Source organism: Hippopotamus amphibius, chromosome 14 (genome assembly GCF_030028045.1).
Source record: "Hippopotamus amphibius kiboko isolate mHipAmp2 chromosome 14, mHipAmp2.hap2, whole genome shotgun sequence".
Lineage (NCBI taxonomy): Eukaryota > Metazoa > Chordata > Mammalia > Artiodactyla > Hippopotamidae > Hippopotamus > Hippopotamus amphibius.
In genome coordinates, this window is record NC_080199.1 from 2020792 (window position 1) to 2046387 (window position 25596).

The 25596-nt window shown below is 53.1% G+C and overlaps 1 protein-coding gene across 6 annotated transcripts in view; it reads right to left on the reverse strand.

Moving 5' to 3' along the window:
- Window positions 1-20992, reverse strand: part of ARHGEF7 (Rho guanine nucleotide exchange factor 7) — a 120117-nt gene extending 99125 nt beyond the window's left edge. The window contains exon 1 of one of the 6 annotated variants that reach the window (XM_057706976.1): window positions 20764-20982. In XM_057706976.1, coding sequence (XP_057562959.1) covers window positions 20764-20928 — 165 coding nt within the window. In that variant the 5' untranslated portion in view covers window positions 20929-20982. Of the gene's footprint in view, window positions 1-20763 lie in introns of all 6 variants that reach the window. The other 5 variants (XM_057706966.1, XM_057706967.1, XM_057706972.1 and 2 more) reach the window with 5 other exon arrangements.
- Window positions 20993-25596: the final 4604 nt, after the last annotated feature.

The following is a 25596-nucleotide window of genomic DNA, read 5'->3' on the forward strand; positions in this document are numbered from 1 at the left end:
AGTCCATCATGTTTCCAAAGGTGGTGAGTAACCAGGGCAACGGAGATCATGGGTGAAGCTGCAGTGGAAAAAAATGCATTTGAGGGATGATGATACAAAAGGAGATATTTAAAAGCCCCCCTCATATTTTGCTGAAGAAGCTGTGTGAATGGTAAGTAAGCACATGAAAAAGCACTGAGCGTCATTAGTCATCAGGGAAATGCAAGGTAAAGCCGCAGAGCACACTCTCCACCCACCAGGCGGTGAGATGGAAAAGGCTGACGGCATCGAGCACCGGCGGGGTGGGAAGCAGTGGGAGCCCCCACGTGTGGCTGGTGGGAGTGTCGAGTGGTGCGCTTGGGAAGCTGGCAGTTTCTTGCAAAGTTAAACATACCTAAGCCCCAGCAGTTCCTCCCCTAGGCGTTTACCCAAGAGAGATGAAGACATGTCCACAAAAAGCCACGTGTGAGGATGTTCACAGCAGCTTTATTTACGGTCACCAGAGCCTTCCCGGCCCGAGGGCAAGCTCACTCGGCGCACCTCCCGCTGTGTTCAGAGAAGAGCTCTAGCCTCAGGTGACCCACAGCTGCCCTGTGCACTTCCCAGAATCCCTCTTCCCGACTTCCCACGATAGTAAACGCCAGGCTTTCAGGCAGAGGCACAGACAGTCCCAAAACCATCGCGATTTTCCTTTGAAATACGGCTTGTGTGCTCAGTATTTGATAAGGGGAGTGTCTGACATTCTGAGAATTTGCTACAAACTAAATCACAAGGCAACATTACAGTCAGACTTCAGAGACCCCCACAGCTGCCCAGCGCCCTCCTTCTCAACTCCTTTCCACCACCTACTCCACGCCAGGACAGCCAGCTCCACCCTCCATCCAAATAAAGTGCCAACGAGAGGAGCTGTCTTCTCTCCAGCTCTGAAGGTGTTTGGAGTCTTAGTTTCCAAAACTGCATGAGGAAGACGAATAGGCAGTTCTAGCAAGAAGGAATTACACAGGTTCAGTGTTGCTGCAGCAGTTAAGATGGAGAGTACGGAAGACTGCTGCAGCGTGTAACAGCTGGGAAACCTCAGCTGCTCAGGACCCTAGTTCCCAGAAGTGGCGGCCTGGACCACTGGCTTCCCAGGGTGCCTCCACGGCCTTACCTCCACCCTCACTTTGTCAACAGTCTCTTTGTTAAACGCTCTTCAACCACCTCTGTTTAGTGTGCTGTCTCTTTTCTGCTGGGACCCTAACCCGGTGAGCTTCCTGGTGGTACAGTTAAAAGTAGAACGCAGTGTCACAGCAAAAGACGAGAAACAATTAGGGAAAGGGTCAGATAGTTACAGTCCTGCTGCCGTAGAGCCCACCAGCCCACCGCACGGCGTTTCAAAAGAAGTAGCGTAATGTACTGACGTGTCACAACCTCCTGGCTACAGTAGGAGGGGGACAGCAGTATGCAGGGCATGCTGCCTCAGTGTTTAAAGAAAACGAGCACGAAGAAGACGTGGCCGCGTGTTCAGAAACGCATGGCGCGTCTCTGGAAACACATGCCAGGTAACAGAGGCTACGTGAAGGGAGAGGACCTTGGGCCCAGAGGTCAGAGGGGGAGGAGGGGAACTTGCTTCGTACTCTGTACTTTTTGGTACCCTTTGAATTTTGTGCCACATGCAAGTATTATTAAATAGACACATTTTTTAAAGAAGAACACTCCGATCTAATGTCCTCCACAGGTCAAAGTGCCTCCCCATTAGAAAACAGGTCTTCGGAGAGCCCAGCTGTCAGTGCGTCAGGGTCCTTGTGGGGCACATCTCTACCACTCTGTGCAGAGATGCAACACTATGCTTAAAATCCTGAAAGTCTAATTAGCACTGAATGTAATTACCTGCGAGCCGCTGCTTTATTCTAACTAGAGTGTAGTTGTCTCCTGATCAGGGACCACGTTCGCCCGAGCTCTCCACTCATGCTGCAGCTAGAGGGCTTCAGGGGAGTGAAAACAGAGGTCGGCAGAGCTCCACTGGAGGCTACAGGCTCTTCCTCCAAATGCGTGGGAAACAGCAAAGCACCCTGCAGGGAGCGCAAGGACTCAGCAGCCGGGACCAGGTCGTAAATTAGCTCCCGAGAGTGTGGCCTGGGATACAGGTAGTTCACTGGGAGATGATTCAGTCTTGCATAAAGCACGTTTTTCTTTTGCTTTGCTCCTTCAACATATCCCCAAGCCCAGCTCCTATACGGATGCTACAGTCATCTGAGAAGTGAAGATGTCTTCCGTGAGTGTGGAGCTAGCCAAGACATAAAGGGTGGCCAGCAACATGAGCGCACCAAGTTCAGCCATCCCAGACATGGGGGATGCTGTGGCGGGGGCGGGCGGAGGACCAGCCAGACTGCGTGGCTTCAATGAGTTCAGGCGTCCCCCGAGGCTCGGCTCCCACAAACTCCGAAAGTGCATTTTAAGTCCTTCAGAGATGGTGGTGACAGTCCCAAATTGATACCAGTGCCAAAAATGGATTTTTTAAATGTGAGCGTCGGTCTTCACCGGATCGCCTGGGCGAGATGTCTCCGCTGCAGCTGTGTCTTGCTCTCCCCGTCACGTTAGATCAAAACAGGCAGGTGTGTCGTAATCGGCCAATGGGAGCAAGCTGGAAGACACGTGCCCCGCGTGGCTGCGACCCCGACCCCCGGGAAGCAGCGGCGCGCGGGCCGGGCCGTCGTTCACGTCTCGTTCCTTCTTAAGCAGACACCATTTCTTGCACCTCTGAAGAATCTTGATACAGGCAAACAGGAGTACCAGTTCATAAGACAACTCAGATTAGGCCTCGTAATCAGAGATGTTTCTTAACTGAAGTTTCGCCTGTTCAGATGGAATAATCATCCTTTTTCTCCTCTCGTTCTCATGCGTTCAACCCAATGGAAACATGCATTTTGTGAATTTAAGCCACTGCTTACTTCTTAAGCTTAATTTCTGCAGTGTTTCTGGTCCTTTGACATCCATTTCCTCTCCTACTGAACACACTTCAGAATGGCCGGCAGTGGAAAAGCCTGTGGAGAGGCTTGCGGTCTCCGATGGGAGGGTGCCGTGTACCTCTGCCGTGTCAGTGCAGCAGGCAGGGCTGAGAACCCCCCAGGAGAGGAGCCCCGCCCCCCAGGAGAGGAGCCCCGCCCCCCAGGAGCATGGCGCACTGGTGGCAGCAGGTCTCATGGGTCTGCTCTCTGCCTCACAGACCACCCAGCCTCCTACCTTTGACAGAGACCCCTCAGGTTAGTATGTCAAATCCTGTCCCCGCAGGCACTGCTGGGATTGCGCCCTTGGAACCTGTGTCCTGAGAGGTCTGGGCGGGGCCTGTGCCACCCGCCACCCCACTGGTTTCCCGCACAGTGCACGCGCCCCCTCCCCGCACAGGGAAGCCGGGGGGGGGGGGGGGGGGGGGGGGGGCAGTGGGAGCTTCAGAGCTGCAGCAGCTGACCCGCCCTCCCGGCTAGAGAACCCGCCTTCCCTTTCTCAACAGCCCGAGGAGCTGCCTTTAAGGCACGTTAAAGCCTCTGGGCCAGAAGACAGGACACTAACCACCCTGGAGAAAGTTCTGTTTCCACCTGACACCAGCACGTGGGAGGTGTGCGCAGGGAGGGCTGGCTGACTCTGGAGAGAGGCCGGGAAGCAAAAGGGAGCGTCCACCAGGGGAAGGAACCTGAGCACGGGATAGGAAACGGCCAAGGCCGCTGGTCAGCAAGTGCGCCTGTCTGTAAGGAGCCGTGAGACCCTCCCCAGAGGGGGAGGCAGGGGAGGAGGAGACCGCTGCCAGCAGGGGACACGCGTGTTGTAAAAGCCTCTTGCGTGAAAGAAGCCAGCTGAGATTTCATATTAACTGTGAGGGAAAAAGAGGTGATAAAAAGCTCGTTATCTCCCAGAACTCTTAAGTACCTGCAGAGTATGAGCTGAAAGAGGGCTGTCGCTGTGAGTAAGGTGTGGAGCGGTATGCAGCTGGGAAATACGTCTTCAAACAATCACGTAGAAAAACTGACCTTCCGTAGTTAAAGATAAGGCTGCCAACGTGTCCTGAGGAATTCTGTTTCCTCCACACTGCTCTAGCTGGAGTATCTCCCCGCACGGTTATAATTTGCCTGTCACGTCACTCCTGCTCAAAACCCTCAAAAGCCCCCCATCTCACTCAGAGTAAGAGCCAACGTCCTTTAAGAGAATGAAAAGATAAGACAGAGGCTGGAAAAAAGTACTCATTTGCAAAACACACATCCAATCAAGGACTTGTATCCAAAACATACAAAGAACCACTAAAACTCAACAATAGGAAAACAACCGAATGTAAAATTGAGCAAGAGACTTGAACAGACTTACCAAAGAAGACGTACAGATGGCAAGGCCACGCAGCACATGAAAAGATGCACCACGTCACACGTCATCAGGGAAGTGCCGACTAAAACAACGGTGGGACACCGCGGCACACCCGCCAGAGTGACACAAATCCAGCACGACAGTGCTCCGTGCTGGCAGGGACGTGGAGCCACGGGAACTCCCATCCCCCGCCAGCAGCAGTGCAGACCCGTACAGACACCGCGGAAGACAGTTGCTTATAAAACTACACATCCTCTTACAATAGGTCCAGCAGTCTTGCTTCTTGGGTATATTTGCTTTACCCAAATGAGTTGAAAATGTGTCCATGCAAAAATGCGAATACCAGTGTTTACAGCAACTTTATTCATAATTGCCAAAAGCTGGAAGTAATCAAGATGCCCTTCAGTGGGTGAGTGAATAGACTGTGGTCCATTCAGAAGATGGAGTGTCATTTAGCAATAAAAAGACATGAGCCACGAAAAGGCACGGAGATGTCAACGCCTGTCGCTAAGTGAAAGGAGCCGATCTAAGAAGGCTACACACTGTATGATTCCAACCATATGACATCCTGAAAAAGGTAAAACTATGGTGACAGTGAAAAGATCAGTGGGGGCTCGGGGCGAGGGCGGGATGAACAGGCGGAGCACAGAGAGTTTTTAGGGCAGTGACGCCATCCTCTGTGATGCTGTGATGACGACGGGTGTCACGTCCAGACCCGCGGACGGCACGGCGCAGAGTGGACCTGCACTATGGACGTAACGTGTCAGCGTTGCTTCATCAGCTCTCACGCGAGACGTTAATAACGGGACAGTGGAGGGGGTGGGTGGCAGTACTCTGTACTTTCTGCTCAATTTTTCTGGAAACCTAAAACTGCAAATAAACTCTACTGATTGTTTTTTGAAGTCAAAGTCCTTATGATGGCCGAGCAGGCCCTGCACGGTCTGTTCCCTCGTTCCCTCCTCGACCTCATCAGCGAGCTACACCTCTCCCCCAACTCACAGTGGCCTCTGCTGTGCCCAGAACTTGCCAGGCAGGCTCCTACCTCAGGACCTTTACACAGGCTAATCTCTCCGGCTGAAATTCCCTTCTCCCTGACATTCATGTCACGCCTTTGCTTATATACATCAAGCCTTTGTTCAAGTGTCACCTCTCAGTAATGCCCACCCTACGGACCGGATGTAAAGCTGCAACATCGCCCTAACTGCTGGCCCTCCCCCACCCATCTTTCTCCGTAGCCCTGTCACGGGCTAACATGCCATGCCATCTCCTTGTGCACTCTGTACCAGTGTCCAGAATACCTCCCTGCACCATGAAACATATAGGGCACACGCAGTCTGAGGCGTGTTACATCTCAACGCCTGACGTAAACAAGCACTTAGTATATTATTTGTTCAGTGAATTAATGTATTAATTTAGGACGTGTGCCTATGACCCAAATTAGGTACCAGAATCCCTTGGTTATAGCTACCTGAAGTGGGTGAGTGGTACTGACAGCACCTAGAACCAAAAAGTCATATAATTGGTCCAGTATGAGAAGTGAATACTGTAGACAGGAAGTGTGCTGAAAAACACTTGGCATATAATCACCACAGACAGAACAATACGGAGAAATAAAAAACGCTCTTGGGTTTTACCAGGAACCCTTAAGCCCTCTGTCGAGGCTGACAGATGCATCCTGTTACCGCCAGCTCTGCCTGAGGCCGGCTGCCCAGCTGCTGCCCCGCTCTCCGAGGACCGCCACGCGGGGTGTCCAGGGCTCCGTTTTCCCTGTGTGTGTATCAGGCATCGGTCAGCCGGGCGCCGCCGAGAGCCAGCGCTCCGGTTTCAGTGCCGTCTCCTATCACTAAGGAAGATCGCTGGCCCCAAGCAGGGCTCCTGTAACCAGCTGGCCGGCTTCCCCAGGCCTCAGGCTCCTGTGGGCGGCCGGCACCTTGTACACCTGCCCACGAGGCCTGCGTGGGAACAGGCTGGCCTTATACGCGGGTCCAGAGTTTCACTAAGGGGCCAGAGCCAGCTGATGCGGCCCTCCCATGATTCCGACATTTCAGAGCCGACAGACCCGGGAAGAGCAGGACAGGGAAGTCAGCGAGTACAGCGTGGCCTTGGGAGGCAGCCCTCACCACGTCCCCTTCCTTCAGTCGGCTTCCTCTCTGTCCCCAGGGCCACAGATTCTGTCTCCTCCACTCGGTTCTGAGCCCATCCAGCGAGCTTTATTTCAGGTATCCTGTAGTTCAGCTCTATAATTTCCATATGTTTCTTTTTCATAAATCCCCTTTCTTTGCTGAGATTTCCTATTTTTCCACTTGTTGCAAGAGAATCTGTAATTGTTTTTTGAAGCCTTTTTATGACGGTGGCTTGAAAACCCTTGTCAGGTGATACCAGCCTCATTCACGGCACGTTCGTCTCGGCCACAACACCTAGAAAAGCAGGGTCCTGGGACCAGCCTTGGGCAGGGGTGGGGAAGCTGCCCGAAATGGTCTCTGTTTTCTCCGTAGTCAACGACAAAGTAAATTCTTCACTGGCTACTGATTTGAAAAGCACAGACTGGAAAGAGATCAAGACACACATCCTCGGTGGTGGTGGAAGGCCAGCGCGAGCCACAGACCCCTACAGACCTGCACAGGAAAAGGGTCCCCAGTTTCAGGACCCCAGGCCCACCACCCCTGGGAAGCAAATGTGAGGGAGTCACAGCTCCACCGACCTCCAGGCTGAAGAATGTTTCCACCTGGACCCCAGACACCTCCTAACCCCACAACCCAACAGCATGGGTGATTTACCTCTCCCTTAAAAGCCTTAGTTTTATTTTTATTTTTTCATTTTATTTATTAATTTGGCTGCACCAGGTCTTAGTTGCGGCACGTGGGATCTTTAGTTGCAGCGTGAGGGATCAAGTTCCCTGACCAGGGATCAAACCTGGGCCCCCTGCATTGGGAGCGTGGAGTCTTAACCACTGGACCACCAAAGAAGTCCCTAAAGTCTTAGTTTTAAAGAGAACCATTACCTACACGTGTCTCCATATCTTTTGGTAGCTTCTAGTGACTTGTCACCTTAGCTACAGTTGCTCCCAACCCTTATAGGAATATTTCAAGGATCCCTCCTTAAGTGCCTCAACTTAAATAATACATTCATCAAATCGCATACAAGCCTCCTGAGCTTGGCCTCTTTAATACAGATTGGGTTTCTCTTCTGTTTTATACAAGAATTTTCTAGATGTAAAGAAACGGATGAGGAATCCCATGTTCCAGATAAATTCCAAGTGCCCCTTCCAATCCAAGGCCTCTTTCCAACCTCTCTACCGCCATGTTTCAATGCCCCAAAAGCCCACAGAGAAGCAGCATGGGGTCTGCTCTGTCCTGAACTAAAAGGCACTAGGTTAGGAAATTTCCCAAGCATGGGGGGAGGGGGTGGGAGACACATCCAGGTGGGCAAGCAGCCGGTGCCCACGCCTCGGCCCTGTCTTCTTAGAGCGCTGTGCGTGCAGTCTGGCCGGGCGCCGGCAGCAGTACTGCCGGGCTGCTCAGCGGGCTGTCAGCAGGTGTCAGGTGCGCCCCTGCACCAGCGGCGTCAGCATGGACTGCTCACTTGTGAGAAACGCCAGTCCTCGCCCCCACCCACACCTACAGGACCAAAAACCTGCGCTGGAGCCCAGCAGTCTGCATGTCCACAAGCCATCCAGGAGGTTCTGCACACACTCAAGTGTAAGAACCACATAACCACCTAAGCCAAAGGTACCAAGCGATGGAAAGCCCATCGTGACTTGAAAACAACTTGAAACACAGGTACTGCTAACACTGATGTCAGTAATGTCACTAACATTTTTATATAAAATTGTAAACATTTTTAGACAAAAATTGTTGGGCAGCTATGCCACTCTGAGCTGTAAGGAAAAGAAAGCCATCCCAATCCAGAAATTTTCAAGACATAAGCTCCTGAATGAGAGAGACAGACAGACAGGCTTCTTCCTTCAACATCCCTACCCCCGTTCCCAATAACACTCTCCCCACCATCCTCTCCAAGAAGAAGATTTAAGGAGAAAAAATAACTGGCGAGCTTCCATTCCACACACGTGGAGACAGAATGAACAGTGTGGGTTTTACTGCTCACTCGAGGCTGAACCCTGCTCACGTTCACCGTGCTCATCTAGGGACAGGGTTCCCAGTAAACACTACTTGATTTACTTTTCTCTCCCCTCTTTCATTATGATGTGTAACTAATTGTGAGCATTTTCTAAATGAGAAGGGAAAGCAAATCCCAGGAGAGATGTGTGAATATTCACAAAATTATAAAACAAATAGTCCTCGACGTGAACCTGAACTTTCTAAAAATTATACGTTGACATCCCTAAAAGGCCTTACCTCCATCAGATCTGGACGTTCAAATGTCAGCAGCAAAACAGAGAGACAGCCTAGAGCAGTAAGTTTTCAGCTGTCGCCATCTTTACCTCAGAAGCCATCCACTGTAAAATGAATCAAATGGGTGAGTTCGAACACTTGATGTTAATCCATTGGAGATGAGACGGCCGTCTCAGGAGGGCTCAGAGTGACCACCGCGTAGCCTCAACACTCGTTGGACTTGAGCACATGTTAAAACATTAGGAGATGAGGGGGAGGCGCCATAGATATATTTCCCTGAAGCCACTGAAAGGAATAGAGTTTCCTAGAGTCTCCTTTATCAAGAAAAAAGCAGCTGATGGTCAACGTCCTTGTCACAAAATTGCCGAGCATCGTCCTGTGGAAACCCGCTGTAGATCATGCATCCCTGCACCCAGCAGGCCCTCCGTGGGCGCTCAGTGCCCAGCGCTCTCTCACGCTCCAACCTGCTCCCCTCCCCAGCCTGTGCCCAGCGCCGCCCCCTTTCCAGCACCCCTCCCCAGCCCCTCGGACCGTCCCCCTTACCCGAGCACAGGCGCCCTTGCTAAGCTCACAGAGGACTAGGTTGACCGCTCAGCCGGGCCTGTCCAGCACAGTCCAGGCCCGCGAGCTGTCCCAGCATAACGGGGGACGGAGCCCTCCTCCCTGCAGACACACTGCCGACGCTTTTTGGGTTTTGGGGGGTTTTGAAGCCCCCTCTCTTGACCTCTCACAGCCTACTGCACATCCTCTTCCACTGACTTCCCGTCACCACGCTCTCTCCTGACTTAACCTCCGCCTTCCCTAGCCCCTCAGGCACGTCCACGTTGCCTGGCCAGCCACGTCTGAGTCCCCAAGGCCTTCTGGAGTTCTCACTCTGTAATTTCCCCGTAAGAAATCTCACCACCCCTACACGTGCATTCACATCTCTATGACGTGACTCCCACATTTATATTCCAGCCCAGGTGTCCTCTCTGAGCTCCAGTTCAACACACTTGGCACTGAATCCACCCATGATCTTCTTGTTCCAAGCCTAGGCCCCAGGCCAGGCTCCCTCGCCCACGGGTGACTCCGCCACCCATCCTGGTGCACGGCCTGGACCCACCATCGAGCCCTGCCACCTGCCTCCCTGCCCGCTCTCCCGTGCCATCCTTGTGGTTTCGGCAACACGGCGTCCATTCCAGTCCCAGCTCCCGCCGCCTCTCCATGGGCTACTCTAAGAATTCAATCACCATCCTTTCCGGGCCCCATCTAATCCGTTTCCCACTCTGGAAAGTGTGGAGTGTTGTTTTCAATATATGCAACTGATCACATCATCCTTCCCTTTAAAACTCTGGACAACCCTCAAAACCAGATGTCAGTCAGCACCCCATGCTGCCTGGCCCATGCTCTCTCTCCAGGAGCCCTTGAGCTGTCCCTTGGTCTCAGCGCTGTGGCCACCCAGGTGTCCCCCCCCACTGCTTCCTCTAATTACACACCCCCTCTACTCACATCCGACCCCCCACTCAAGTACCACTTCTCCCTAAGACACAACCTGTCCCCATCTGCCAGGTGTAAATCAGCTTCCTCTGCTACGTACCTTGAGAAATCTGTTCCTTGCGTTGAGAGCATGTATCTCAATTTGTAAAGCAGTAACTTCAAACAGTATCTTGACTGGGATTCTCCCTCCCTAGACCGTGTGCGAGTCCATTTGTGCTAGCCATAAGTGTCCCAGCACAGTTCTTGAACCATAGTAGTCACCCAATAAAGGTTTGATGAGAAAACAAACAGATAAATAAATGAGCTCTCAGACTTTGAGTCGAAGCATTCTTGCACTATAAAATTCTATACATGTTTTCTGAACAATTAGGTTCAAAAGTAGAGCACTGGCAGTAAAATGAACTGAAGCTCCGCTACACGCAACACACAGGGTGAACCCGTCTGTGAGACACACTGAGATGTGATCGACGTACGATAAACTGCTTACACTTAAAGGGGGCAATTGGAGAAGTTTTGACGTGTACACCTGTGAAACCATCACCAGGATCAAGATAACGAACACACCCCCAAAAGGACTGCTTGTGCCCTCGGACTGTCTCTAAGCAAGCACTGGTCTGCTTTCCATCACTACAGATCAGGATGCACTTTGCAGAATTTGACGTAAGTGGAATTGTGAGTGGAACCATACTGTATGAACTTGTTTTCCAGCTTCTTTACTCAGCATAGGTTTATCCATGCTATAGTGTATCCCTCTTATTGCTGAGTAGTATTCTACGGAAGCACCATGCTTTGTTTACCCATATACCAGTGGAAAACGTCTGGGTTGTGTCTAGATTGTGGCTATTTAAAAATAAAGTCCCACTTTCTTGGGTAAACCCCTAGAAACAGAATTGCGAAGTCGTTCAGTGGATATATGTTTAATATCTCAAGAAACTGACCATTTTCTAAAGCAGCTGTACGGTTTTCATTCCCACCAGCAGTGGGTGGGAGTTCCAGTCCCCTCCACATCCTTGCCAGCACATGGTAGGATCAGGCTTTTAAAGTTTAGCTGTTCTAATAGGTGTGTAGTGATATCCCGTTGTGGTTTTAATTTCCATTTCCCTAATGACTAATAATGTTGAGCATCTTTTCACGTGCCTGTCATCCGTGTATCTTCTTGGGTGAAGTATCTGCTCAAAACATTTGCCCATTTTTAAAATGGATTGTTTGTTTCCTTATTACTGAGTCTTAAGAGTTCCTTATACATTTTGTACATAAGTCCTTACTTGGTTGGTGGAATTCACCAGTGAGGCCATCTGGCCTGGAATTTTCTTTATGAGACGCTTTTAAATGACAAGTTTAAATTCTGCAATAGATACAAGGCTACAGAGGTTACCCGTTTCTTCTTGAATGAGCTTTGGTAGTCTGTGTCTTCCCTGGAAATTGCAGTTTTCACCTAAGATATAGAATTTATTGGCATAGAAACGTTCACATTATCCCTTTATTACCCTTTAAACATCTGTAGAATCTATAGTGATTCTTCACATTGGTCATTTGTGTCCTTTCTCATTTTTCCCTATCTGTCTAAGAGGTTCATCAGCTTTACTGATTTTTCTGAGAACCAGCTTTTTGTTTTGTTGGTTTTCTCCAGTAATGTTGTTTCCCGTGTCACGGACTCCCATTCTGTTCTTTACTGTTCTCTTTTATCCACTGTTTACTTGGGGTTTAATGTGCCCTAATTTCTCTAGCTTCTTAAGATGGAAGCTCTATTACAGCCAACAAAAGACTTAACTCATGTGCAGGGGGAGTTCCCTCTCACTCCCGGAATATCGTTTTAACAACTTATAAACAGGGTGCTTGAGACTCACACTCAACAAAATACAGTCACTGTTACTTATTTGAAGAACCAGCCTTGGCTTGCTGACATGCAGTTACTCGAATTCAATCTAAGTAAACGTGCTTGGTCAGAGGTCAGAGGAAGGAGAAACAAAGTCTCCTCCATCTCTCATCGCCTGATTAAGTCTGGGAGACACTCAATTCCAGTCTCTCGTCACTTAAAAGCATGGCTTAAGAGTGCGGTATTTTCTGGACGCTTAACCTTTGCCACAAGGCTGTCGAGAATTTAACCCCATTCTATTTATGGAGCTTGTTTTCAGAAGAAACAAAGATGCCTTAATAAATCAGAGATCTGTGACCAGGAAACTTCATGTTTCCGTGAGAAGAAATCTGTTACCAGCACCAGTGTCTTAACGAGCATCGTTGAACAAGGCAATTTCCCCAGCACCACAGAAAGATCGCCCTGTGGTCACTCAAGAAATCGAGCCTGAAGGAGATTCCACGTGTCCCAGCGCCTCTCACTCCTCCTGAGAGCAAGCGATGGGCTATGGGCGGGGACGATCCCTCTGAAACTCCTGATTTTGTCAAAACCCTGCTAACGTTCTTCGTAAAGTGAATGGCAAAGTCATAACCTTTTGGCATGCGTTCAGAAAGCAACAGGCTTTTTCAGAAAATCTATATTCCTGACAAAAGACTGAACAAATTTGCTAACTTCAGAACTTAAAAGTCTCTTATGAACTTAAACCATCTCAAGCACGGGGAGTCGGTGGGAAAGTGTCTTCCTGGCAGGAACTTAGCAGTGAGACACTCAGAACTGGTGGAGAAAGGCCACCACAGGCCAGGGTATTTACAAATACCCCAAACTAGACTGTTCTCAGGATTTTCGTTAGACTGCTAAAAAAATCATTTCTGCTGAAGCAGGACTTCACTGCCAGAAACTGCAGTTTCAAAGCAAACTTAGAAATGAGGATTCCCGTTTTAAACTAAAACAATTAGGTATCAACTGGAAGAGGCTTCAAGGGCTACACTTTTTTTTTTTTTTTGGTTCTAAATTACATTCACCTTCTTTAGAGAAAAGATAGGAACATTATCGGTCCCTTTAAAAATAAGCTGCTCTAAGTGTAGTAATAATTAAAGTTAGGCCCAAAGCCCCACTCTGTCCTCCAGCCTTGCACCATGTCTGCGGCCACAGAGGCTACAAAACAAGCAGCCACGAAACCGCAGCAGCAGCTGAAGTGTGAGCTTGTGTCTCTGTCCGTGGGGGCTGCGGGTCGGCCGGGCAGCGCCGCTCTCGCCTGGGTGAGAGCTCCGGTTCACGCCGAGTGAACGCGTGGTCCAGTGGCGGTGACCTCTGGTCCGGGGGCAGCTCTGCCGACCTCAGCTGGTCTCGCCCGTGGCTCGGGTTGGTGAGCTGCCGGTGGGGCCGGGAGGCACCTGAGCTCTCTGCCCTGTGGTCCTGCATCCCTCAGCATCCGGGGCCCGGGCTGGTCCTCAGGCGGGAGGCAGGCTCTGAGAGAGCGTGGAAACACACACAAGGCCTCCTCAGGCTCGGGCTGGCAAGTAGCGCCTGTCACTTCTGCCACGTCCCATTGGCCACAACAAGTCAAGGCCAGCTCAGATGCAAGAAGTGAGGAAACAGGCTGCACCTCTCGATGGGAAGAGCTGCAGTGCCGCGCTACAAGGAGCATGGCTGCAGGGAGGCTGGAGAATTGGGGCTCCCTCCACAACCTACCACAACCCTCCTCTAATCGGCTCTGTACCCGAGGAGGCTCACCTCCACAGAGGCTCACCTCTATGCACCACTGCCCCAGAGCCCTTCCCCAGCACCATCCTGGAGACACCATCCATGTAGACTACAGCGTGAGTGACTCTCCCTAGGCTGTGCAGTGCGCAACTCACACGGCCCCGTGGCGCTGCCCTCAGGGAACCCATCTGTAACATGGTGAGTGTGCGCTGCACAACCTCTTGAGAATTCCTGCCCCTGAGAATTCACAAATGCTTTACACTTCAGACACTATGGCTTCTCTTGCCTGAAAAGGTGGTACGGACACATACGTGTGTCTGTGTGTTTCCATGTCTGTGACGTACACACTGGCCTATACACAGTAGGAATGCAACAAATACATCGGTTAGATTTAAACATTGTGACATTGCCATGAAGATGAAAAAATAAGATAAATACTTTGAACAAACGTGTTGGAAACGTAAAAACATCCCCACCCCGTCGCCCTGCCTTTAGACGACAGCAGACACAGCCCTGCCCCACAAAAGCAAGGCTGAGAACGACCCGTCTGCTTCATAAAACTTTACACACTCAGAGCTAAAGTTAGAAATACAAAAACATCAGGAGACAAATCTTCCTAACCTAACCTGGTAGAATTGAATAAGGAGGGGACGAGTCAGAAGCCGCGCCCAGGACACACCGGGCCCAGGGGCAAGCCCGACGCCCTCCCTCCGCAGACACAGGGCGGGCTGCGGCCCCCACTGCCCACCTGGGACTCCCGGCCCCTCCCGTGCCTGAGACTCCAGCCACACGAAACCCGAGCCCGCGGCTCGGGCCTCTGGCCCACGAGCCAGCAGCTGCGCGCGCTCAGCAGCTGCGCGGGAGCCTGGCCCTCACCACAGGGCCCAGGGAGCCACGTTCCGTGGTCCCACACCCCACAGTATGGCAGTCTGTCCGGGGGGGAAGGGAGGGCCGCCAGCCTCCTAAAGGTGCAAGAACCTGCCCTGTTGTGAGAATAAGGAAATATGCCTGGATGTGGGTGGCCTTGAGGTTCAAATCCTGGCCGAGAGTTTTTCTGGACACAGCAGGAGAAGTTTGAGAAGTTTTATTATTATCCATCAAATAATAACAACTAACGTCTACGAGGACCTGCTCTGTGGCAGCACCACACAAAACCCCGGCATCTACCTGTTCACCCTCATGACGACCCTACTGCCCCCAGAGGCCCCTCCCCCCACACAGGAATCGCTAATCTTGTTTTTAGGAGGAGGAAATTGAGACTCGAGAAGTTAGGCAGGTTGCCTAAGGTCACACAGCAAATGGATGACTCTGGGACCACCCCTTTCCACAGTGGCCCCCGGGGGGACCCGTGGGTCTTAGGGACCACTGGACCTCCCAGCCCCCGGCGCCGCCCATGGCGGAGGTGAGCGCCCAGAGGGATGGTGTGCCTTTGCCGCCTTCTGACGACAGCGACAGGCTCACGGGTGACTCCCGCTCCCACGTGATTCTAGCCCGGAAGTCTAGAGACGGCCCCGCCAAAATAGTTTATTACGTACATACATACGCACACACACATACATATGGTATTGTTTTAAACCTTGGTATAGATGGAGTCCCAGGAGACACCGTCAGAAGGCCCAGGAGCCCCGGCCAGGCTCATGAGCTGAACAGAGGACCGGGGCGTCCTCCGGGGGGGACGCGTGAGCGGGGCAGAGTGAGCGTCCAGTTGTGTCTGCGCGCCCATCCAGCCAGGCAGCGCGCTGCTCACACCCGAGGCCGCCTGCCCGCACCTCCTGACGGCCCCCACGCTGCCCCTGCCCTCTCGGGACGCCCGCTGGACAGCGGGCTGCGCCGCACCATCTCACCCCGGACTCCCGCGGCCCCTGCGGCCACTCACGCCGTCTGCTTTCCTGACCCGGGTCCTAATCCCTGAAGCAGGAACCACCCCGACGTAGCGCAGGTGGGGGCCAACAGGTGCTCATGAAGGCGGCCGGAAAGGTCCCCAGCTGGGGCAGCAGGCGCCCCTGGGCTGGAACCTTCCCCCTCGTGCCAGCTGGGGACCCGGGCACGGCAGACCGCTGGGCCTCAGCGTGCTCACCTGTGAAACGGGGCAACGTGACACCACAGCGGGACAGCCGTTGAGCACGGTGCCTGCAACTCAGGGTGCACGCGGCTCTCTCTTTAAGAACGATGTACCTAAAGGCGGGCAGTGCTCAAAGAAAGGAGGGAAGGAGGCCACTACGGGTGTCCCTTCTATTAATAGCACGCGGTCCTGGGAGCGCACAGATGCCACGTCCTCCCTCCCAAGAGCTCCCAGAGGCAGCTGCCCCGACGAAAGGCCACCCTGCAGCCCTTCCCCCAGCACCCTGCAAGCCCAGGGCACCCCGTGCGCCTGCGTGCGGGTGTGTACGTGCCCCGCCGGCGTCCACACCACAGCACTCCCAGCATGGCTCTCGGGAGATCACCGGAGGCACCCCCGGTTTAGACTGAATTTAGGTGTCTCTGCTGTATTCTCATGAGCTCGCAAATGCAGTTACAGCTACCCTCTTCCCTGGGCCTAAAACCCAAACAAGAGTCACCCTGGTGCAGGGTCGAGATGGTACTTGAAAGGCACATGCTTCAAAGGCAGGTGTTCATCATTACAAGTTGAACTATTCTGAAACCTCAAGCAGTTTCTTTAGAAGCGACTTATTACAGCCAATAATTCAGTTAGCAAACTTTAAAGGAGTCTCCTGAGAAACACAGGAGGTCACGTGTCCGACAGCTCTGCTCTCTGAGCGGGGGGCTTCTCCAGCCATGAGCAGGTATTGACGGCAGCTACAGGGCAGGGTGCTGGCTTCCGGACGGGCTGGTCCTGAGGGAGGCCTCAGAACACACCACACCGCCACTGCTGACCACATCCTTCTCAGGGCCAAAGGGCCTAGAAAAAAATGCAAACTTCTTTCAGCAGGCACTCAGCACTGCTGTCCAACGGCCACCAGGACTTCGCTTCTCTTCCGCCCCACACCCGCCCCGCCCCAGAATCCGAGGACTGAGCAGAAAACAAGTCAGGAATCAATTAGGAGAAAGCAGTTTCTTCTTCCTGTGCTGCATCAGAATTCACTGATTTTCCACCGGCCTGCGGAAGACCAGTGAGGGCTGCCAGATCATAGTTTGGGAAAATACAAACCACATTCTAATCCACGTGTCGGAAAAGGGGGGCTGGGCGGACAGCTCCGGTGCAGGTCCCCACCGACGCCTTCACTCCTCAGCCCCTTTCCCTCTACGCCCGATGTCCTGACTGTAGACTTCCCTCTGCCCCACACCCTCTTGTTCTTACAGTATGTTTTCTCCTGGATTAAAGCCCTGAACTTGTTACGTAGTCTTTTTACCTCCCACAGCACCTTGCACCCTGCAGGCAGGGAAGTACTTCAGAAGCTGACTTGGTTCAAACGTGTTACCCAACCTGTTACGGGTGGGACTGTGACCCCGGAAATTCATATGTTCAAGCCCTAAGCCCCAGGGCTGCAGAACATGACCTTATTTGGAAACGAGGTCATTGCCAATGTAATCAGTTGAGGTCATACTGGGAAAGAGGCCCTCATCCAATGACTGGTGTCCTTATAAAACGGAAGTGTGGACACAGAAGAAACCCCAGGAGACGCTGACACCGTGGGAATAAGCCAGGAGCCACCAGAGGCCTTGGAGAGGCCGGGACAGACCCTCCCCACCCCTGTGGAGGGGGCAGCCCGGCCTACACCGTGGTCCCGGACTTCTGCCCCCAGGGCGTGAGAAAATGAAGCTCTGGTGTCTCCGTGCAGGTGTGTGGATCTTTGTTACGGCAGCCCTAGGAGGCTCATACACAGCCCAGCAGCAGGACCAGAGGGCACACCTGACTTGTGCAGTCCACAAGTACTGACGGATGGAGCATCTCCCGGGCTGCACGTTACGGTTACCGTGTGCTCTGTCATCCCAGGCAAAGAGAGAGGGAACCGGGTTCCTTGAGTGTTCCGTGGTGAACCAAGCAGCGTCACCTGCTGTGGTTACAAGCACAATTCAAGCAGCCGTGGGAACTCCCCGCGGTCCAGTGGTGAGGACTCGGCGCGCTCACTGCCATAGGCCTGGGTTCCATCCCTGGCCAGGGAACTAAGATCCCACAAGCCACGTGGTGCGGCCAATAACTAACTACATGAAGCAGCCTTTCACCACGTCCATCATTTGAATTGCCTTCCTAATCTCATAGACGTTTCAGAGGAGGGAACATGACTGCCTCTGCATTTCACCCCCTTTGACTAAACAGTCCAGGGATGTCTAACGTGTTAACTCACGAGCTCACAGGGCTCCCTGGACTCTGCAGCCTTCGTGTGTGTCTCATCATGGAAGCAAACAGTGTGGGCAGGTCAGCAAGACATCCTGGCCGTCACTAGACAAAGATCAAAGCAGCAGAGCCTCACCCGCGAAGATGTAGGAGACCGCGCAACGCCCATTTCTCTCTCCCCTACAGCAGGGAACACAGCACTGGCATTAACAAAACGTGTCTCTTTGCTGAACCACGCGTGTAAAGTTTCAACCCCCCATCTTGTCCCTGGCTGACCTTCCACCTAGAGAAAAGCTGGCGGCATGAGCAGACCCTCCGCAGAACGCTTTTTAAAAGAAGCAGAACAATCTGAACCAACATAAGGCAGGACCCATACAAGGACGGGTCCTCTTGATAAAAAGCACGTGGGACGCCCAAGCCCAACCCCCCCCACACACACACCGTCCCCCCGGCACTTTTCTGGATTCTGCACTCTTCTCCCCCGCCCGACGGTCCGTTTTACATTCTGTGAATCTGCAGAAGCTGAGTTGCAGGCTCCTTACCCCGCCATGAGCCAGTCGTCCATGTGGTCATGTGGCAAACTGGGGTCAAGTTAAGAGCCTTTCAATTCCATATGAATACTCAGTGAAGTCTCCAAAGGTTCCTTTTTAAGGAAAAACGTCCTCAGACTAACATTCCCACATTCGGGTGAAAGCTGCTCAGCGTGTGTGCTTCCTGGCAAACGTTATTCGGTGTGCACGCAAACATCGGAATGTCCACACAAATAACTCTTCTTAGGGAATGGAAAATGCTCGTGGAGCTTCTCAAACCCAGGGTTTTCGGGGGCAGAGGATGGCTAATATTTTACTCCCCAAACCTACCTTTGTACCACAGAGCATCGGTATTTCTATGATTTGCTCCTTTGACGTTGCACTCTCTTTGTGACTGTGTCCCTCTAAACAAACCAGCTGGGGCCCAGGGGGAAAAAAGGGTTAGCTGCACTATAAGAAGTTTCCAAATGAGCAAGTTTTAGAACATGTTGCATTGTTTCAGTTTGGCTTCTGCAAATTAAACATAGTATTCATTCCTCTCTTTGTTCTTTCTGAGGTGAAAGCAATGCCACAGTTTTCTAAGAAAATCTTTCTACAACTGGGAAGAAAGTGATCATTGAAGTCTGCCGGTCAATATGAATGCAGTTAACATGCCAAATAACATATGCATTGATAATGACATGCTTTTATCAAACAGCCTCTGAAGTTCCTAAAGCTTCGCTCTTAGAAATGGAACAGTCTTTTATATAAGCCTATTTTGGTAAACTTAGCAGGCATTTTCAGTGCCTTTCAACATCTGTCTTTTATTACCAGTGGTCCTGATATCCAGATGACAGCAAAGTATTCTGAGTGCCTTGAAAGTTAGAGCCTGCTCCTTATTCCTGTCTTAAATCATAATTTTATTGTGACATCAGGTTCATTTAGAAGCCACATTTTTATTTCCTGGACAGACGGGCAGCTATTCATTTTAAAATGCAGATCCTGCTTTCCATAAATAAGTTCCAAGTAAGAAAAGACCTGAAACTAGTATGTGTACACAATTCATATTAAACTCTTTTCTGACCTATCCAATGTAGTGCCAGGACATACACAAACTTAAAAGATTAAACATTTTACTTTTTAAAGTCACCTGATTAACATTTTATTATTAGCAAACATGGATGCTGTGCATTGGGGCCAATACACCCCATTTTAAAAATTAAATGGTTTTTCCTAACTATGGTGCACTTTAATTTCTACATTTAACACCATTTAGGTAAGTGTTGATCTTAAGATTACGTATTGGCAAAAAAAAAAAAAGTGGGATAAGATTGTAGTGTTTTTGAAATACAGGGATCCACCGTCTTAAAGAGCGCTCTATCCGCTCGCTCCTGCTGCCTCAGCCGAGCCGGAGGAAAGCAAACTTTAATCACTCGCAGAGCTGCGGTCAAGGTTCACACTCCGGCCCCAAGGAAACCACAAGTCACCAAGAAAAGAAGCAGGGTCTGCAGGACTAGGGATTCCGTTCAAAACCAGGTATGAACCTGAAAATGAAATCCAGGACTTTTCAGCCAGCCTTGAAGAATGCCAGGGCTTTCCAACCCTGGGTCTGCCATCCTCCGGGCTTGGAGGCAGGAGAATTCTTTCGATGGGGGTGGGGGGGGGTGGTCAGTAAGTCATTCTACGACGCAGCCATCAGCTATTGATAAGTGCATCTTTTAAAAATGCATAGCAATCGTTCAGTTAAACAGGGGGCGAAACTCTCATTCGATACCACCAACAAAAGCTGCTCAAACAAAGCCTGGGAGGAAGCTCTGCAGGGCGCTGGAGCCCGGTTCTCTCCGCTCGGGTCGCGCAGAGGGGCGACTCCTCCTCCGGGCGGGGCAGAGCCGGCCTCCCCCGGCCTCCCGGCCTCCCCGCCTCCCCCGGGCCGCTCCCCTTGAACGCGGCCCGGCCCCCTCCCCGGCCGGCCCCGCACACAATGGCGCCCCGAGCGGGACCCCGCCGCCGGATCCCCGCGCCGCCGGCGCGCCCCCCGCGCGGGCCGCGTTCCCGGGGCCGCGCACAAAGGCGGCGCGGGGGCTCCTCCGCGCCCCGCGCCCCGCCGGCCCGCGCGGCCACCAGGCGCCGGCGCCCCCGCGCCCGAGCGCCTCCGCGCCCCCCGGGCCGCGGCGCGGGCGAGCTGGGGCGCGCGGCCTCCCGCCGCCCGGCCCCCCGCCGCCCCGGCTCCCCGCCGCCCCGGGCCTGTGCGCCGCGGGCGCGCGGGCCGGGGGCACTCACTTTCTCGATGGTCCCGGGCAGCAGGCGCTCCAGCAGCCTGCAGAGGACCACCCCGTCCTTCAGGGACGCCTGCAGGAAGCCCTCCGGGTCCGAGATGCTCTTCTTGGGCGACTCCAGCACCCCCAGGGTGATGAGCCACGTAACGGTCTGCTCGGCCGAGTTCATAGCGGCGGCGCGCCCGGCCTCCCCGCGCCGCGGGCCCGGCTCGGCGCCGTTCACCTCGGAGCGGCCGCGGCCCGGCCGGCTGCGCCCGCCGCCCCCTCCTCCCGCTCGCCCATGGCGGGGCCGGGCCCGGCGATTGGCTCGGGCGGCGCCGCGGTCCGGCCGGCTCGCGCTCCCTCGCGTGCGTCCTGGCCCACTGTCAAGTGCCTGTTCGTTAGATGCACATGAACCTGCGGCGGCCGCCCGGCGCCGCCCCCGCCGCCGCCTCCCGGCTCCCAGCCGCTGCCGCCGATGACATCACTGCGAGGAGAAGAAAGACGCCGCGCCGGAGCCGCCCCGCGCCCCTGCCCCGGGCCTCCGGCGCCGCGACCCCCGGCCGCGCCGGCCCCCCGCGCTCGGGCCCGCCCTGCGCCCCCGCCGTGCGCCCTCCGCGCCCCGGCCGGCCGTGCGCGCGCGTCCCCACCTGCGCCGCCGGCCGCTGGGCCCCCGCCCCGAGGGCCCGATGACCCGCGGGAGGCGACGGCCCGCCGGCCGGGAGGGCTCGCGGGGCCCCCCAGCCGCGGGCCGCGCGCGCGCGCCCGTCACCGTCTGCGCCTGGCGGGGCCAAGCGCAGCCCCCGCGGATGCGAGAGCCCGGCCAGGCGCTCCTCACTGTCCTGTCCCTTCGGCAGCCTTCTTTCCTCCTCGCAAGATTCGGAACCCTTTATTTGTATTCTTAACTCATGAATGTTTAAATTAGCGCTTCCCAGAATGCTCTTTTTATTTCTGCCAGTTTTATTTCAAGAGGTGGGGGGGGGGGGCTGAAAACCAGACGTTTACTTCTCTCTGCTACCTTGCAAGCCAGTAATTACAGAACACTATGATAATTAAATCTGCACCCAGATGGGTCTCGTTCGGGGAGGGATTGATGTTCCTGATGCTGCTGCGATCCTTGGGGACGTGGACGCCCCGGAGCGCCGCGTGGCCGGTGTCACGCGTGCCCCCTGCTGGGAGGCCGGGCCGCCGTGCGGTGACCTCCCCGGCTGGAGGGCCAGGGACCCACGCTCCAGGACCAGAAACCTTGGAACGACTCTGCTTAAATTGATGGTGATGTTTCAAACCCTGTGGGAGGAAGGTCAAGAAAATAGCAGAGCCTGTACCGGTCCATGATGGGGAAGGAAGGACTGTGGGAACAGCTCAGTCCTAACAGGCCACTTGGCCAGATCACACGTGGGCAGGAGGGCTCAGCTGCAGACCCGGCTGTGAACTGGCCTGGACCCGACCTAAAGAACTCAGACATCCCACTGTCCCGCAAGGAAGAAGCGTCTTCAAACAAAGGCTGACCCTGGCACGTGTATATGCTGAGGAGGGGAGAGAGCCTCTCCTTAAGACAAGGCGCGTGAGGATGTACCTGTGTATCCAGTTACTGCATCCAGTCCCCGAGAGCCTTTCCTGTTTGCTTGCTGTGACTGCCCCGCAATGTAGAACAGCCTTTGCCATCACCCACAGAGAGCTTACTGGGTCCAGACACATGTATTAATCTCAGTGACAGAAGCTAGAAAACGTGAAGATGTGAAAAAACAGAGGCTTAACTCCCCTCTTCCTCTGCCTTCTTCAGAGTACTTCTTTTGCAATCATGAACTCATTTATTTCCAGCTTCAAGCTGAGGAGTCAAGATTTATTTCCAAATGTGAACACACAGTGGTTCAAAGCGGAGTGTGAATTCCAGCTTAGACAGGCCAGGTATGTGGGGGTCACCTCTCCCACTTCCTGAGTGCCCGGTGTCTGCCCAGTGCTGACTCCCTGCTTTGTGTGGCACCGTCACTACGACGGCCTTAGGAAGTTTCTCTCGTCGTCCCCATTTTGCTGCCCGCACGTCCCACAAGTGGTGGAGATGGCCTCAAGCCTGGGTTCTGCAACTCAGGGACCGACCCGCCTCACCCGTGGTCCTCACGGCTTCCCTACGTGCTCTCTAGGAAACAGGACCGTTCACAGCTCCGTCAAGTTTTGTGCCCAAGGACACTTTATCAGCAGGAGGGTATTAACCCAAGAGTAGCTGTGCGCTGAGATTCGCGTTTACTCTCTCTGCTGCTGAACTGGACGCATGATTTTAGAATACAGTCGCTACAGTTCCGGGTTCCTTTACGTTAGGTCTGGTGCTTATAATCGGGTAAACAGGAGTGAGATTCAGCTTGACTCAATCGAATGGTCCTGCAGAAAGGCAGCTCCAGGGAGTGGCCTTAGGTGACCAATGAACCTGGCAGCCAATCATTGTCAGAAGGGGGACCCACAGGCCACCTACGATAACGTCTTGGGAGTCCCTGAACGTTTAAATGCTTTATAGCAGCTAGTGGCATTCTTTTACCTTGGTTGTACATTAAATTCAAAAAAAAAAAAGTTTATTTGGAAGGTATTCTAGAAAGTAACATTGTTCAAAGCTAGGTGTCTGTAAGGATTTAATTGAGCTGAGGATCCAAGGTGGGCACTTGGTTAAAGTTAACGTTTTTCCCAGGTCCTATTACAGAGGACACGTGCTGTGGAGGAGTACTCACTGTTCCACTGGGCTGGCACCGATTAAGATTGTTGCCGGGGGAGGATTTTGGCCTTGTCTGTGGAAGCTCTTTGATGCATCTCAAGAGATCGTGGAAGAGCTCTCAAGGCAGGCAGGTGTCCTTCCGTTCCCTCACTTCTCACGAGAGGACTTCCGCATCATGCCCAGCTTCGCTGCCTGATGGCCTCACGCAGGCCATTGTTAGGGGTTCATCCACAAACAGCCCCAAACCAGGAACTACCCATAGCTCAGCTGAACTCTGCTAACTTGATTTGTTAGCATGTTGGTGCTTGGAGGAGGCTGTTACAAAAATGTTAAAATCTACCCCAGCCTGAAGCCAGACAGACAGATGGCTGTTTACCTAGCCATCACTCCCTGTAGAGTTGCTTTTATTGAATTGGACCATCATCTAAATTGAAAAATGCAGTGAGAAGCGGCTCTACGAAGCTCACTGTATCTAATGTAAGTATGTTACCAATGGCACTCATTTTATCAAATGGTGTACTAATTATTTGGCATAAATATGGTCAAATGCTAAAAATTAAAGATGCAAGGCAGGAAAAATAGTTTCTGGACATATATAGCTGAGCAGTTACTCAGGACAGGGAGACATTTGCAAATAAAGTAATTGTGGCACATAATGTCGACAAGACGCTTATCCTGGTTTGGGTCCCCAGAGCACACCCTGCGCCAACTTGGGTGAAAGTAGTTCACTTGGGGAGTGACCGCAGGGAGAGCAAGTGAGGAGAGGGAGAAGATGACGCGAAGGTGTGCAGTGAGCATCGGGGCTCAGCTCCTCCGGAAGCCTTGAGAAGCAAAGTGGATGCTGTATCCGTCAGGGTTCTCCAGAGAAACAGACCCGGTAGGATGTGCACGAAGACGTTCGGCTCACGTGATCACAAAGGCTGGCACGTCGAACCCGCAGGAGGAGCTGCGGGCCGGAGACGTGCGGGAAGCTGATGTTCCAGCTTGAGGACATCTGTTGGAGAATCTTCCCTTACTCGGAGGAGGACTGGTGTTTTGGTTCTCTTCAGGCCTTCACCTGATTGGGTGAGGCCCCCCACACTGGGGAGGGCCACCTGCTTTCCTCAGTCCACCCGTTCCACGCCCACCCCACCCGGCTCTGGTGCCAGGGGTGTGTTCACAAGCTGGCCATCTCTGCAGGCTCCTGGGTCCCTCGGGGGCCCTGTGCGAGATTCCTGCCGTGACCATAACAAAGCACCACAAATCGGGGGGCTCGGGACAACAGAAAGGGATGCTCTCACAGTCTGGAGGCTGGACGTCTGAGATCAGGGTGTGAGGAGGGTGGGTTCCTTCTGGGGGAGTGCAGGGGTGCTGCCCAGGCCCCTCGCAGCTCCTGGTGGTGGCTGGCCGGCCCGACCTTCCTTCTTGGCCTGTGGCTGCATCCCTCCAATCTCTGCCTCTGTGTTCACGTGGCATTGTCGCTTTTTCTGTGTCAGGGTCCAAATTTCCCTCATTTTATAAGGATACCGGTCACTGGATTAGGGCCCATCCCCATCTTAAGTGATTACATCTGCAAAGATCCTATCTCCAAATAAGATCGCATCCAGAGGTGCTGGGAGTTAGGACGTGATCGTATCTTTTGGGGGAGAAAAGTCAACCCACAGTAGTACCCTTTGAGAAACCAGGACCGTGCCCCAGAATATCCCACCAGAGGACAGGGCGGGGCCGAGCTTCCTATCTTATCGCATCAAAGCAAGTATGAAATCTCAAGATCTCTCTTTACGTGATGCTCGGATCCGTGGGAGATTCTGGTGGCGTCGTCCCGACCCGTCCGTGATGAACCTGCCCGTCGCCGTCAGTCGTTTCAGCAGTGTCAGTAATTCCCTCCAGACGCCGTATTTCACTTGGAGTTGCCGTGGCTTGGCATCCCCCGGTTACTTCTCAGCTGGAGCTCTGCACAGAGGCCCTGTTCTTAACACGGGTGGTTCCTACAGGGAAAGCGAGATAAATGTTTATTTTCTGCGTGCACCAGTTTTCAGCATCTTGGGTCTAGCATCTTGCAAAGGAGACCAATGATTTTTTTTAAGTATCACTATGAATTCATGGACTTTGAAAAACATATTTGATGCACTTCAGTTTATTTCCCTCTTCCTAGTTTCTCTTTTTTGTACTTCTTGG